The sequence below is a fragment of the Drosophila bipectinata genome, chromosome 2R, assembly GCF_030179905.1.
Source record: "Drosophila bipectinata strain 14024-0381.07 chromosome 2R, DbipHiC1v2, whole genome shotgun sequence".
Lineage (NCBI taxonomy): Eukaryota > Metazoa > Arthropoda > Insecta > Diptera > Drosophilidae > Drosophila > Drosophila bipectinata.
In genome coordinates, this window is record NC_091737.1 from 9,079,024 (window position 1) to 9,092,037 (window position 13,014).

The 13,014-nt window shown below is 39.4% G+C and overlaps 5 protein-coding genes across 6 annotated transcripts; 3 read left to right on the plus strand and 2 right to left on the minus strand.

Annotated features, from left to right (window-relative positions):
- The first annotated feature begins 1,455 nt into the window (after positions 1-1,455).
- Positions 1,456-5,345, plus strand: LOC108121221 (uncharacterized). The gene is made up of 3 exons (XM_017235189.3): positions 1,456-1,750; positions 3,991-4,299; positions 4,356-5,345. The coding sequence occupies exons 1-3, from the start codon at positions 1,696-1,698 to the stop codon at positions 4,709-4,711; spliced, it is 720 nt and encodes a 239-aa protein (XP_017090678.2). The 5' UTR covers positions 1,456-1,695; the 3' UTR covers positions 4,712-5,345.
- A 258-nt stretch (positions 5,346-5,603) lies between these two features.
- Positions 5,604-6,138, plus strand: VepD (Ventrally-expressed protein D). The gene is made up of 2 exons (XM_017235190.3): positions 5,604-5,715; positions 5,773-6,138. The coding sequence occupies exon 2, from the start codon at positions 5,773-5,775 to the stop codon at positions 6,016-6,018; it is 246 nt and encodes an 81-aa protein (XP_017090679.2). The 5' UTR covers positions 5,604-5,715; the 3' UTR covers positions 6,019-6,138.
- Positions 6,139-6,386: 248 nt separating this feature from the next.
- On the minus strand, positions 6,387-8,748 carry qkr58E-3 (quaking related 58E-3). Its single transcript, XM_017235345.3, has 6 exons — positions 8,470-8,748; positions 8,302-8,423; positions 7,885-8,249; positions 7,735-7,824; positions 7,507-7,592; positions 6,387-7,172 (listed from the first exon to the last, which is right to left on the minus strand). Exons 1-6 carry the CDS (start codon positions 8,621-8,623, stop codon positions 7,039-7,041), a joined length of 951 nt encoding a protein of 316 aa, XP_017090834.1. The 5' UTR covers positions 8,624-8,748; the 3' UTR covers positions 6,387-7,038.
- A 59-nt stretch (positions 8,749-8,807) lies between these two features.
- PolE4 (DNA polymerase epsilon subunit 4) lies at positions 8,808-9,558 on the plus strand. Its single transcript, XM_017235346.3, has 2 exons — positions 8,808-9,150; positions 9,215-9,558. Exons 1-2 carry the CDS (start codon positions 8,964-8,966, stop codon positions 9,505-9,507), a joined length of 480 nt encoding a protein of 159 aa, XP_017090835.2. The 5' UTR covers positions 8,808-8,963; the 3' UTR covers positions 9,508-9,558.
- Positions 9,559-10,339: 781 nt separating this feature from the next.
- qkr58E-1 (quaking related 58E-1) lies at positions 10,340-12,694 on the minus strand. 2 transcript variants are annotated; one of them, XM_017235344.3, is made up of 5 exons: positions 12,312-12,694; positions 11,741-12,245; positions 11,577-11,678; positions 11,342-11,523; positions 10,340-10,553 (listed from the first exon to the last, which is right to left on the minus strand). In XM_017235344.3, the coding sequence occupies exons 1-5, from the start codon at positions 12,565-12,567 to the stop codon at positions 10,408-10,410; spliced, it is 1,191 nt and encodes a 396-aa protein (XP_017090833.1). In that variant the 5' UTR covers positions 12,568-12,694; the 3' UTR covers positions 10,340-10,407. The 2 variants fall into 2 exon arrangements, with proteins under 2 accessions (XP_017090833.1, XP_017090832.1); XM_017235343.3 differs by having other exon boundaries at positions 11,342-11,526; positions 12,312-12,693.
- Positions 12,695-13,014: the final 320 nt, after the last annotated feature.

The window sequence follows — 13,014 nt, forward strand, 5'->3', positions numbered from 1 at the left end:
TTGATCCATAGCTAGTAGAATTGTTACATGTATATTGGACAATTATTTAATTTTCTTTTATTTTTATTAAAAATTTATTAAAATTAGATACCTATGTAGTCTTAGATTTCCAGTGCACTTGGTGCAATGTTTGTGTTGTCTTCTGTTGGGTGCCAAGCTTGTAAACATCCGCAAATTTAGAACAATTCCAAGGGGGCCTCTGTAAGGGATTGAATGGGCGTGGATATTAATCAAATATTTATATTTACACGTACTCGCATCCAAGCACATACACACACAACTAACAACACCCATGGCAACCTCATGGATACACGGGAATGCATACAAAGTGAAAGATTTTCTGGTGGCGGTCGCTATGCATTTGGAGAATTTCCAAGAATTCTTTTCTTTTGAAAACAAATTAATCAAACAACAAGGGCGACAACAAAGTTAAAAGCCAGCAGAAGAATGGATGAATAGAAGAAACACTGCGCTGCTGACAGCCCAGACATATTTGAGTTGAATCACCCGCGAGAATTGAATTGTTAACAGAACTTTTAGGGGCTGCGCAGACTCCATGCAACAGGAACCATTGTGGACGTTCAGATAGGTGACGAAATCTTTAAAGTTGAGGGTTATTGGTCTCAATGAAGAGTGTTAGAACTTTAAAGTGCCTTCGTCACTGAACTTTGTCTCATCTACAAGTTGCATTTAAGAGAACTACCTAAGAGAGTGGTTGCAACAAGCCAACAGATTCTTTGGGCGGCTTTGCTGCACCAGCAGCTGCAAGGGAATGCTGGAAAGTGGAACTGCCACAGCATTTGAAATGGAATTGACCTAGGCTCTCTCTCTCCCTCCAAAATTTCTCCAGCTCTCTCCCAACACTTTTGCTCCTTGCACTCGTGCTTTGCATACTAAGTGAGAAATTAAGTTTCCTTGTGGCCTGCAAACCGACTATGTTCTGACACATTTCTGGATTTCCAATTGGGCACTCCTGCGACTGTGCAATATGAGTCATCTGCTCTCCTTCGCCGCCTTCGGTTATTATGCTGGCTCTCTGCCCGCCTTCCTTCCCCAAAATTCCTTCCTGCCACACTAGCACAACATACACAGTGGAGTCTCTTAGTTCTGGAACGAATTTTTAATATTTATTTTATATTTAATAGAGTATTTTATAATAATAAATTAGTTATTATAATATAGTACTATATAATAAAATACACTTAAGACTTCTTTCTTTTTATGATTGATGTTTTTAAAACATTATAAGAATATCCTCGGGCGTATACTTAATATTTTTACAAAGCCATAACTTACCAGGTCCATAAGTCCTTTAAGTGTTACATCTTGATTAAGTATAAAATTATATCCTCCCTATTATTATCCTTCTTAAAGGAAGCCATACTGTACCGAATATCCCTCTGTCGGCATTCGCAATCGCACTTCTTATTTTCTGCTGACAGTCCTCGACGAACAACAGAATCGAAAACGACTGCCCACGCAAAGTCAAGACAAAAGCTCTTTGGAGGAAAAAAAAAACCGAACCTTAGTGACAAAACAAAAAGTTCAGTGTCTCGGCAGCCGTTTATCCTCCAAGTTGGCTAAAAAAGCGAACGGGTTCCCGTAGTTGCATACTCGTATAGAACATAAAAACGCGAAAAGGACTGTGAGGAGTGGCATTTGCATACATATTTCAATCATAAATAATCGCTTAAAATGAGGCATATCTGGCTGCTGCTACTTATCGCTTGCGGATCCATCCACTTTCCAGGTAAAAAAACAAAAATCCAGGTTCCATCTTCTCACATCTTTTGCCGCCCCAACAAAAAACACACATATACCAAAAAAAGAAAAACAAATTAATTTAGTTTCAATTAATTATATCTTTATGTGAAGCTGATTTCTGATTGGTAACATATGCGGGTCCTATAAAAAAGATAACGTCTGAAGGGCTTAATTCCCACATATTTATTGTACATCAAGCACAAAGAAATACTTGAAAATTTCTTGTTTGTTTGCTTCTACCCAGTACCCACTCATGGCAGCTAATTTGCATAATCTCGAGATTATAATCCTGGGCGAAACGACTTGTGCACTAGTGCAGTAGTGCTATGTCTCTATGTGTGTGTGCTTAAGTAATCGATGGATTACACTTACCCCATTTTCCATCCGCTGACCCAATAGGAAAACAACAAAAAATTGGAAACCCTGAAAATATAATATCATGTGCACTGGCGATTGCCTCATCCATCATATTAATATCAAATAGTCAAGTGTTTTGTGTATTCACCGGAGGTTGCATTTTCGCCATGTCCATACCACCGCGCCATATCGATAGCCACATGGAGCCCGATGCAAACTCCATAAAACCATTGTCTGTCACCCAAAACCATCAAAGCAAAAGTGCCTCAAAGGGACGCCACTTTTATGGCAAAGTTTTCCTAAAACGCTCGCCGGGAATTATTAGATTGGAAAGGGGGGAGCCACATACAGAGTGCTCGGGAAGTATTGTCTGCAAGAACGTGTCTCATTCACTGAATTGACGACAATTTGGGAACCACTTGTAAGCAGGGCTTGTCTACATGAAGGCCATGCACTGAGAGAAAATAAAGATAACTTTTACTTTTAACAGAAAGGATTTAAATTAAATGAAAAATATTTTAAGATCTTATCAGCTTTCTTGGGAGTAAAGTCTCTATAATCATTAAATATTATAAGAACTATTTTATTATAATTTTTTTCTAGTTTTCAAAAACTATTCATTTACTACAAATAGAGAAATTAGTGGAACAGTAAATGAAGAGAAATATATGGGATGGAGAAAAGGAGGAATGAGCACATTGTTAAAAATATCAACATGATTAAAGTGGCTCTTGAATAATTAAGCAACTGGGAGCGTGTTCGGGTTAGGGTCCGGCGGGGAGCTGTATGGTAGATGAGCTGTCAAAAAATGGGAGGGAATATGGCGAGGTAATTGCCGCATCATGGGTAAATTCTGGGGTTATTTATGCGGCTTATCGATATTAATTATTTTATCCATATCCCAGAACACCACAAGCGTGGGAGGATGAGTCACAATAATGTGGTCTCTTTAAAGGGCAGGCTTTAACTTTCTACAAACAAATCATTTATTGTTTGACCTAGAAAAGATAGAGAATGACAATTTCTATTTATCTTTAAAATTTTATAAGAAATTTCTACTTAAAACTTTAAGGAATTTATCTTTAATAACATAAAGTATTGCCTACTTTTGGGATTTAATGGTCATATGACCCCCAACCGTCAGGCTGTCATCAAAACACCCCAAGACATTGTATATTTTTATGATAGTTATTATGATCTTAAAGATTAAATCATCCCCGAATATTCCCAATGACCCAAATACCAATTTCCGGGTAAACACAAGACGGCAACTGCGCCAAGGCTAAGAAAGGTGTCCCAACTTGTCTGCCAATGTCTTTCCTTTTTGCCTAACGAGAGTGTAAACAAAACTAATAACTTTGGCACACACACTGCCACCCACACCCACACTGAACCACACACATATACAATAAATATAAAGCTAGGAAAATTGGCAATTTTCACAGCCATTAAGCAATGCGCTAAACGTGCAAATGACGCAACCAAAGCGAGGTGGCACACACATCCTTGTGCCAAATCCAGATATCATACATATCTGCAAAAAAGTCATGTACATATGTGTGTATGCATATGCTGAGTGCTCCCGAAAAGAATTCCATTCCGTGACCTGACCTCCAACAGGAGTTGGAGCCATCACATCACATAACATCGCCCGGCTGCTCCAGAATGGGCGTTGACACGCTCCCAGGGAAAAAACGACGGGCCGTAAAAAGGGGCTTGGCAGCATATTTCGTATTCCGTTAATGGTTTTATGTTGCCAGCGAGCTGGCCTTTGGGGCTTAGGCATCGAAACTATCGCCAGACACGGAAATCTGGCACGGCACCTTCTCGAGTGCTTTTCAATGCATACCTAATTACCATCTATTCCAGGTGTGCTGACCTTGCCGGAGGCGCACCCAGCCAAATCTTCAGCGGCGGCTGGAGGTGGAAACGGAGGTGGCGCTGGAGGAGGAGCCGGTGGTGGTGTTGGTGGGGCTAGTGCCCAAACTAGTGGCGAACCCGGATCAGAGCTGGGAGATTATGATGACGAGGAGCCGCAGAAGGCGCCCGGAAATCTGGCCAAGTCCACACCAACTCCCAAGCTGCCGGCTCCCTTTTTCAACCAAAAGGCAGTGGATGTCTATGTGCCTGAAAACGCCACCAGGGTCAAGCTGGAATGTCCTGTTAAAAACTATGATCGTAAGTTAGAAGGATATTACCTTTAAAACAATATATCTTCATATTTCCTTTTAAAGCCGACCGGCATGTGATCCTCTGGTACAAGGACAACAACCAACTGAGCAATGGCGAAACGCTGATGAACAACATTTACACTCTGGACAGTCAATTCTCCCTGACCGTTCCCTTGTCGTCCAATGCCACGGAGTTGAGGTTCTCGTGTAGTGTGATGCCTCAGAATGTGCGACGACAGGTCACCATCCGTTTTGGCCCGGAGCCAAGCACCCCAGCTCCGGCTGTAGATCCGTCTCCGGACGCGACACCACCACCCGCCCATGATTCAGCGACCGATTTCCGCCGAGACATTGGCCTTTGGCCGGCGGCTGCATTGCTCTTGGCCGCCATCCAAGTGGCTGGCCAGGCACTCTACTAAAGCTGGCCAAGTTCAAGAGCTCCGTAAAAAGAATCGCACCACCGGCATTGACGCCAACCGAGTTACGAGTTTGGAGATGCGCACCGCAACAGATGAGCTTGACCTTTTGGGATGAACCCAAGGATTAGCGATTGCTTGGCAAATTGAGTTAGATGTTGCTTTGTTATTGTAATATAGGACGACGATCTTGTGGGGAGAAGCTACTTCCTCCAGTTATAGGTTTGATTTAAACTTCCGATTCTCAGCTTCCTCTACTTCCAAGCTATATAAATATGTGCAGTTACCAATCGATTCCTTTGAAGGTGCAACTTAATTTACTTGTTAAAAGATTACAAAAAAAAAAACGCAAAGTTTTCCTTAGGAATATATACATAATTATATATGCTACATACATATATGTAGGATCGAATTAGCCTAGTGTATTTGCTTTAAACGTGCGCTTAATGAATCGAAAACTTAGTGAATAATTGATTTTAACTTAGCGGAACAAAATGCGATAAACAAGTGGCTTAATCAGTGTAAAGAGATACGGTATACTATATGTACGATCAGATTATGTGTACATCGAAACAATGTATGTTATTTTGTCGGATGTAAACTGAAATAAACTATAGCTGCTATAGACCCAGCTGAATCCATTCAATGCTCACTGGTACGAATCGACGAGGTAAGCCACCCCTAAAAATGCTGGCGTTCGGCCAGGATTCCCTCGAGTGTGTCTGTGTATGTGTGTGTGAGAGGGAGGTGGAGGGGAAAACACACGCCCGACAGGGACAACAAAGCGCCGTGTTCGTTATCCTGCAGCTGCAACGCGGAGGAGTAGGAGGAATTCCGCAATGTGCGTAGGGTATGCCAGCCATATGGTGGTTCCTTCGGGGTGGCGGTATTACTTACGGTGGTGGCACAAGCCATCATAAGTTTAGTTTCCTGGATTCAGTCTTCAACTGCATAGCGTACAGGACACACTTCTAGTCAGAGGAACAAATCACAGCCGAATAATAAAGGTGGGTACTGTGAATTCTGGGTATCTGAATCTTTCTAAAGATTGCCCCATTCTTTAGATGATTCCGCAAACCGAAAATACAGACTCTATTGAAGAGACTCTGCTCGAGGAATGCCAATTCTTCGAGGATTGCGGAGAAAGTTCTTGTGATCGGGCGGAAACAGCTATGGAGGTGTATCACAGAATCCTCCAACGCTTAAGCACCCATCCGCAGGATTACTCCACAAAAATGGATGAAAGCGATTTTATGAAACAAATCTGGATAGCCAGTTTCACGGGAGGCCCAATACAATATCGTTGCTAGTTTAATATTCCAAATGATTTTTGTGATAAATGAATATAATTATTTAAAGAAAGACCTACAAAGTCCAATTAATTCAGGGATAACTCCATAAAGAAAATAAAAACCTTATAGCAGTACATTTTTATTTAAAATCTTTATTTGAATTTCGGGAAAATGAATTATTAATTATAAAAAAAAACTTACATTACTTACCCATCAAATAGTTAAAAGATAAAATATGTTTTTGTTTCTTTTTTAATAAATATATGTGAGTGAAGTTAAGTTACTTAGCAACTTTAATAGTTTATTCATAGTTTCTTTTGGTTTTATAAATTCAATTTTTTATTAACTTATTTGTAAAATCTTTTAAGATCTTTGATGACCAAATGGGATTTTTGATCTACCGTTTTATTTTGCCTTTCAATGAACAATGTGATTAATAGATTTTGTTATAGTTTTTTTTACTACTTCACTTGAAGGAGAAATATATCCTGATTCTACGGCTAATGACATGTGTATAAATGTGTTCATATATATTGATTGTGAAAGGGGGGTTCGGTTTATTTAATTATAATTGGCTCTGCTCGGATAATAGTTATTAAGGTTATTAATTTTATTTCTCTTTCAGTTTTTTGTTTTTTGTTTTTAACAACCTTTTCTGTTGTATCATAAAGTTAAAAAATTATGAAATCATAATTTTAACAGTAAATATAATATATATATTAAGCTTATGATCAACTGGCATTGTCCAAACGCCAAACGATTGAACAGTTTTATTTATTCATAAATTAAGGTTAAATTTATGTTTTTTTTTCGATTTTATAGCGCACATACGCATTTTTATTTTTATTTTTATAAATTATTCATTCATAGCTTCACTTGAAATTCAGCTCCTTCTTGCCACACCAAGAAGTCATTATGATTATAAATGGTTCATGCTCTTCCCCTCACAAGTTTTATAAACATAAACATCGTCCTTAATTTCATTTTATAGCAGCGTGGGGCGAAATCAACGGTTCAACGGTTGAATGCAGAGTTCTATTATTTATATTTTTTGAGTATGGAATACGGATTGGGCTTATAGGACTTGATGGGCGGTTCGCGCATACGTTTCATGTCAGTCGGATACGGACGTTTATAAGCCGCAGCGCTTGTCGGTATTATTGATGGACGTGCTATAAAATTCATTGATTCATTATTACTTTTAAGAGGTTTTTCGTATAATTAGGAATGGTTTAGATCATTAAATATACAAATGGTTATTATTTAAAATTAGTCATTCCAGAGTATTATATTATTGCATATTGCAACTTATTTTTTTTTTTTGTTTTTGTTTTTGTTTCATTCACTGTTTCTACTGTCTACCCCCAAAGGAAGCCCATCAAAAGTGCAACCCGCAAAATCTAAAAGGTGAATTGGAGGCTGCAAGCGAATCCAATCTAACGGATCCCAGCATTAATTCTCTAAGGATGAAAGGATCGGAAAGAATGCGTGCAAGGGACCACTTACGTTTACTATACTCGTAGCCCGTGGGCGGGCGTTTTGGGGGCAAACGGTGCTCGTATTCGTAAACCACCTCCTCGGGATCTTCCACTCTACAAACAACAAGATTATTAGTGACAAACACAATACACGTTGGCCAATAGGTTTAAGAGTGGTAGTAATCCGGTCCGACTAACGTTTCATCCTGGTATTGGGCGGTAAAAGGTACAAAATTATACTTTACAACTAACTTACTCAGGCGGATTTTCCGCAGCTCGCTTGATGAGACTTATATACTTCGGGGCCCCATTGCTGCTGCTGCCGAACTTCTTATCAAAGACAGACCTGCCATCAAAACAAAATGATTGTCAGGTGATTGTCAGGTACAACGTAGTTAACACTTACCTGTAGGCCTCCAGATTAGGGCCATGTATGCTCTTGGCCGACTCCGGATCCATTTCCATTAGCTCGCGTAGCTGCTCATGGGAAACCTCGTCGTTTTTGTCTGGAATCAAATACTTACGGATCTCGGCTAGGGCATATGCGATGCGGGCATAGCACTCTGCCGGTGTGGCCACCGTACTAACCTCTAAGAAGAGGTCCTTCTGCAAGTGGGCATAGCGGGGATCCCCTGAGCTACGGAGCGATTCCTCCTTGTTTCGATCACGTATAGAGCTGCGACCTTTGATGGCTATCTTGCACTGAGTTTCCTCCTGCAGACGCCTCAAGGAATTTCCCTTGGGTCCCAATATCTTTCCAGTAAAGTTGAACTACAAAAAGGACATTAAAATGGCGGCCAAAGGGTGAGATTTAAGCACTCACCTTCGGGTACTGCTTGACGGGAACAAAAACCTTCTGGGTAATCTTCATGGGCTTCTGCTTGTAGACATCGGCGTAGAATTCCTTGCCGGGAATACGACCAGTACAGTAAACACGGTCCACGGCTGCAAATACAAATTAGGGTGGGGAAGACCATGGCATTGAGTTTACCTTCGTCAATTAGTAGGGCGCACAGTGGGAACTTGGACGACAAACGCTGGCGCTCCTCGTCCAAATCGGCCAAGAACTTTTGGGCCACCTCATTTAGGCGTGGCTGATGGTCGTGGGTTGCAGGTTTCTCGGTAAATTCGGGCGTTGCTTCCATATTCAATTATTATTTTTACTCAAAAAGCGACTTGCTATGAAAAACTGTATCTATAATAGTGCTGGGAGCCTGTCGATAGTTGCCTTCACCACACACTAGTTTGGCGTTGCGGATTATATTCTTTATTACTGAATTAAATTACACAGGCAACTTGATTACGATTTTACTGCTGACTTTAAATAAAGTTTTTTAATGTAAACAGGATTAAAAACAGATTTGTTTAAAAAGGACTATGATTAAGCCCGAACTAGTTCATCTTAGTCGAGTAATCGATACTTTTGGCGGCTCGTGGATGTCCATCCCTAGACCCATTTATTTGTTTTTTCGTCAAATATAAACAATGGCTAGCGAGGACTTATTTCCGCAGGAATTAACCGAAGAACAGGACCATGAGCTGGAAAAGGCTATGGAAACAGAGCCGATAGATTCCGAGCAAACAGAGGAACCCCCAGAAGAGCTGGAGGCTGAAGAAACCGAGAAGGAATCGCCATCCGAAAATGGAACCGACAGCACAACCGAAAAGCCTGGTTAGTGAAAAGTGTTAAAATAATGCTTTTACGCTTTAATTAATGTAATGTAATGTAATTTAAGCAACCAATGGTGTTAAGCCAACTACTGATCATGAAAGTGACTCCAAAATCACGCATCTCCCTTTGGCTCGCATACGAAACATCATGAAACTGGATCCGGATCTGCATATGGCCAACCTCGAGGCTGTGTTTACATTGACCAAGGCTGTGGAACTTTTTGTTGCCTCTCTGGCGAGGGAATCCTACACGTACACCGCACAGTCCAAAAAGAAAACCATCCAAAAGAGAGACGTGGACATGGCCATCTCTGCCGTGGACAGCTTGATGTTCCTTGACGGAGCCATGAACTTTTAAGCCCCCCTGTGATTGTAAAAACCCATCCCATTAAAAACTGATATTCGTTTATATTATATTTTATTATTTGGGTAATGTAGCGGCAAACACATTCGGTTCTATTCAGCCTAGTAGGTAGATATTAAAATTAGAAGTATGGTATAAAACAATGGTCGGTTCACAAGGTCTAAAAACAAATATATAAGAATAAAAATCATAATCATAAACGCAACGTTGAACGTTTCACAATACTCTGGAAATCTCGTGGGGAATTGTATTGAAGCCGGCATTTGGTTAATTTTAATTTTTTTTTTAACTGCTGTTGATTGTGTTTGTTTGTTTTTAATAATTCTGTCCACAAGCGGTACTTACTTTTCGTCGTTGGGTGGTATATATGTAATTTATTAGATATTTTATTGTTGGTTTTAATCACCATAATAATCTTATGAGACAATATTTTCAAAGCTTAGTCTAACATTACGCATTGATTAATTGGTTTTTGGGGATTTTGTTTGTGTTTTCGCTTTAACTAGAATTAAATTGTATTTGCAGTTTGATTTAGATTTAAATTTAGAATTAGATTTTTTGTGTACATCATTTTTTGTTCGAGGATAAAATTTGTTGCATTGATCATTTTTTTCTTATTTTTTTTTTTTTAATGGAACACAATTTGAATATTGGAACAATTGCAATCAAAAATTGGGGTTATCATTCGATTTTAGTTTTATATAGTATATTAAATAGGTGTGCATAGTTGGATTGTTGACTTTAAATATTAACGATAGTTTGTTTTTGGAATATATATATATATTTTATTCTTTATGCTTAGCTTTGTTTTGTTTTTGTTGTTGTGGTTGTTGTTGTTGTTGGGGGTTGGGGTTGTTGTTGTTGTGGTTTCATGGATATTGGTAAATCGATGGGTTAACGTATTTTCGGATATGGAGCCGAGCGATAACGCACGCTTTCACGAGATCGGGATCCTGTTTCGTAGTGTGCAGATGAATGTGATCCCGAGCCCGAGGTTGTTGGTCGATACGACGATGATGAACGACCGTTGCTTGGTTTTGCTATTTTGGAAAAAATTTTATTTCTTTTTTAGATTTTGAAGTGTTTTTTGGTCTCTGTGGTGCATTTTTGTTTTTGGTTTTTTTTTTTATATTTGCTTAATATATGTACATTTAAAAAAAAAAGAAAATAAATTATTTAACCGGTTTTGAATGCACTACACCCTAGAAAAAGTTATATTTTCATTGTTTTCCTACAAGATTTTTCCGGAAGCGTATTTTAAATTTGGATTAAAAATAATTTTTATCACAGTTACGATTTTGTACATTTAAGATATGTTTTTATGAGTATTTTAAACGCTCTCCTAAATGATATTTTTTTCTACATTTTCTACATTTAAATTCAAACAAATTAGGTTTTTGTTGGTTTTTTAGTTTTTTTTTTTTTAAATTCTGTTGGTTCTTGATTTTGTGAGTATGTTAGTAGTCGTCCAATTCATGAAGATGATTATATTGTCGGTACGGTTTAGTTGATATCGCCTCTGTTCAGGCATAGTGCATTTAAAATCTCGTTAAAATAGGATGGCTTTCCGTTTATAAGAATTTTTGGTACACGGTTTTTATGGCGATTGTTTAAAATATATATATATATATATTTTTGCATTTTGAATTTTTTTTCTTAGCTGGAAATTTTTTTTCGGTTTTTCATTTATATTTTTCTGGTTGTTTTTTTTTTTCTTTTTTACGCGATATAAGTTTGGTTTTGTATATTTTGATTTTCTTTTATTTTCTTTTTGAATTCCTGGTGGAGGGAAAAAGATTAATTTGTTCTATTATGCTATACATCTTACCTGAATATGCCGCTGCATAGGAAGACGAGGACGAGTGTGGATGATACTCACGCCGGTAGTCACGCTCATAGGAGCTGCTTTCGTATTGCGCGTGGTGGCTGGAGTGCTTCGTGCTCGGTGGCGGTGGTGTTGCATAGCGATCGTACTCTCCATGATGATCGTACAGTTCGTGGTCCCGTGATCTACTAAGGTCGACATATATTTCGGTTAAGATAATTCAAATTATGAAACCAACCTGTGTGTTTTTACGATTCCGTAGTTAGGATCGTCCATCACATAGCGCGCCTTCTCCAGAATCGAATATACTTTAGGTTTCGACGATGCGGGAGGAGGTGTGCTATAAACCCAAACCAAGATTCAATAAATAATTCTCTCTAACAAAAAACAAGTTCACCTTACCGAGAACTATAAGCACCATGTTCTCCATAGGACTTTGAATAGTGGTGAGACTTTTTGTACAGGCGATCCTTGCCGTCCATTTCGCGTAGCTGCTCCAAACGAATATCGTCGTTAGCATCGGGAATCATAAACTTTCGGATCTCGCCCAACGCATAGCTGATCCTGTGATATGCTTCCGCCGGCGGGGCCACTGTAGATATCTCTACGTGAAGGTCCCGACTGAGATGGGCGTACTTGGGGTTCCCAGCGCTGCGCAGCTCCTCCTCCTTGCCATGATCTCGCATCGAATTCCTGCCCATTACAACCATTTTGCACATAGTCTCTTCTTGCAGCTGCCGCAGGGTGTTTCCCTTAGGGCCGAGGATTTTGCCAACGAAATTAAATTTGGGGTACTCCTTGATGGGAAAGAGCACCTTCTGGGCGACACGGATGGGCTTTTCGCTGTAGACGTTGGCGTATATTTCTGGCTTGGGAATCCGGCCACTGACCAAGATCTTTTCGACCTCTGTTGTTACCAGTCCAAAATCAATTAGATCTGCTACGTCTTACGTGTCAATAGTTGTTTACTCACCGTCATCCAGTAACCTCTTGGTGATTATGTGCTTCTTTTCAAGTGTCTTCTTTTCCAGCAGGCACTCCTGCAAGTAGGCGTTAGTTTTCTCGTTCAGCTGGGGCGTGTCTCTGAGGGTGGTGTGGCTGGTGCTGTGGCCTCCACCGTCCGCCTCCGGAGTCTCCTGAGCACCGGTCGTCGCTGGCTCCTCATCCCGCCGCTTTCTCTTGTAGTCGGCGGCGTCTTCATTGTAATCTCTGTCGTAGTCGCGGGGCATCCCGTATCTGTGTTAGCTTCTGCGATAAAAATTGACAAATTTCCACTATGCGGAAGAAAGATTCTACTTTTGCTGAAAAGTAGTAGGCTGAAAAAATATGTATGTGGTATCAAAGCGATAAACTATTTAATGTTATCGTTGGGGTGTCAGCGATGTTACGGCTGTTGGAAAATAGCCAATTAAATCGAATAATTGTATTTAACTTACATAACAAAAAAACTCTAAAAAAAAACGTACTAAATAAAATTTTTATTACATGATATTATATATATACTAATCTTAAGAAACAATCATAAAATTTTAACATTTGCAAATGCTTTATGAACTTTTGAATATGCAGCTGGGCGCTCATCTCTATTTGAAACATATCGTTTATCGAATCTCTGCGTTCAAATTTTACAAATGCATGTTTTTATTTTAAAATGCATGCTTTTGGCAGCACTCCAA

Excerpts from the sequence above, each read along its gene's own strand:
- LOC108121221 (XM_017235189.3), top strand. The coding sequence starts at position 1,696 with ATGAGGCATATCTGGCTGCTGCTACTTATCGCTTGCGGATCCATCCAC. Across the intron at positions 1,751-3,990 it reads CGGATCCATCCACTTTCCAG|GTGTGCTGACCTTGCCGGAG; the intron begins GTAAAAAAACAA and ends CATCTATTCCAG. Across the intron at positions 4,300-4,355 it reads TCCTGTTAAAAACTATGATC|CCGACCGGCATGTGATCCTC; the intron begins GTAAGTTAGAAG and ends TTCCTTTTAAAG.
- VepD (XM_017235190.3), top strand. The coding sequence starts at position 5,773 with ATGATTCCGCAAACCGAAAATACAGACTCTATTGAAGAGACTCTGCTC.
- qkr58E-3 (XM_017235345.3), bottom strand. The coding sequence starts at position 8,623 with ATGGAAGCAACGCCCGAATTTACCGAGAAACCTGCAACCCACGACCAT. Across the intron at positions 8,424-8,469 it reads CGCCCTACTAATTGACGAAG|CCGTGGACCGTGTTTACTGT; the intron begins GTAAACTCAATG and ends TTGTATTTGCAG. Across the intron at positions 8,250-8,301 it reads CCGTCAAGCAGTACCCGAAG|TTCAACTTTACTGGAAAGAT; the intron begins GTGAGTGCTTAA and ends TCCTTTTTGTAG.
- qkr58E-1 (XM_017235343.3), bottom strand. The coding sequence starts at position 12,567 with ATGCCCCGCGACTACGACAGAGATTACAATGAAGACGCCGCCGACTAC. Across the intron at positions 11,679-11,740 it reads CATGGTGCTTATAGTTCTCG|CACACCTCCTCCCGCATCGT; the intron begins GTAAGGTGAACT and ends TTGGGTTTATAG. Across the intron at positions 11,527-11,576 it reads GGAATCGTAAAAACACACAG|TAGATCACGGGACCACGAAC; the intron begins GTTGGTTTCATA and ends TGTCGACCTTAG.
- PolE4 (XM_017235346.3), top strand. The coding sequence starts at position 8,964 with ATGGCTAGCGAGGACTTATTTCCGCAGGAATTAACCGAAGAACAGGAC. Across the intron at positions 9,151-9,214 it reads CAGCACAACCGAAAAGCCTG|CAACCAATGGTGTTAAGCCA; the intron begins GTTAGTGAAAAG and ends ATGTAATTTAAG.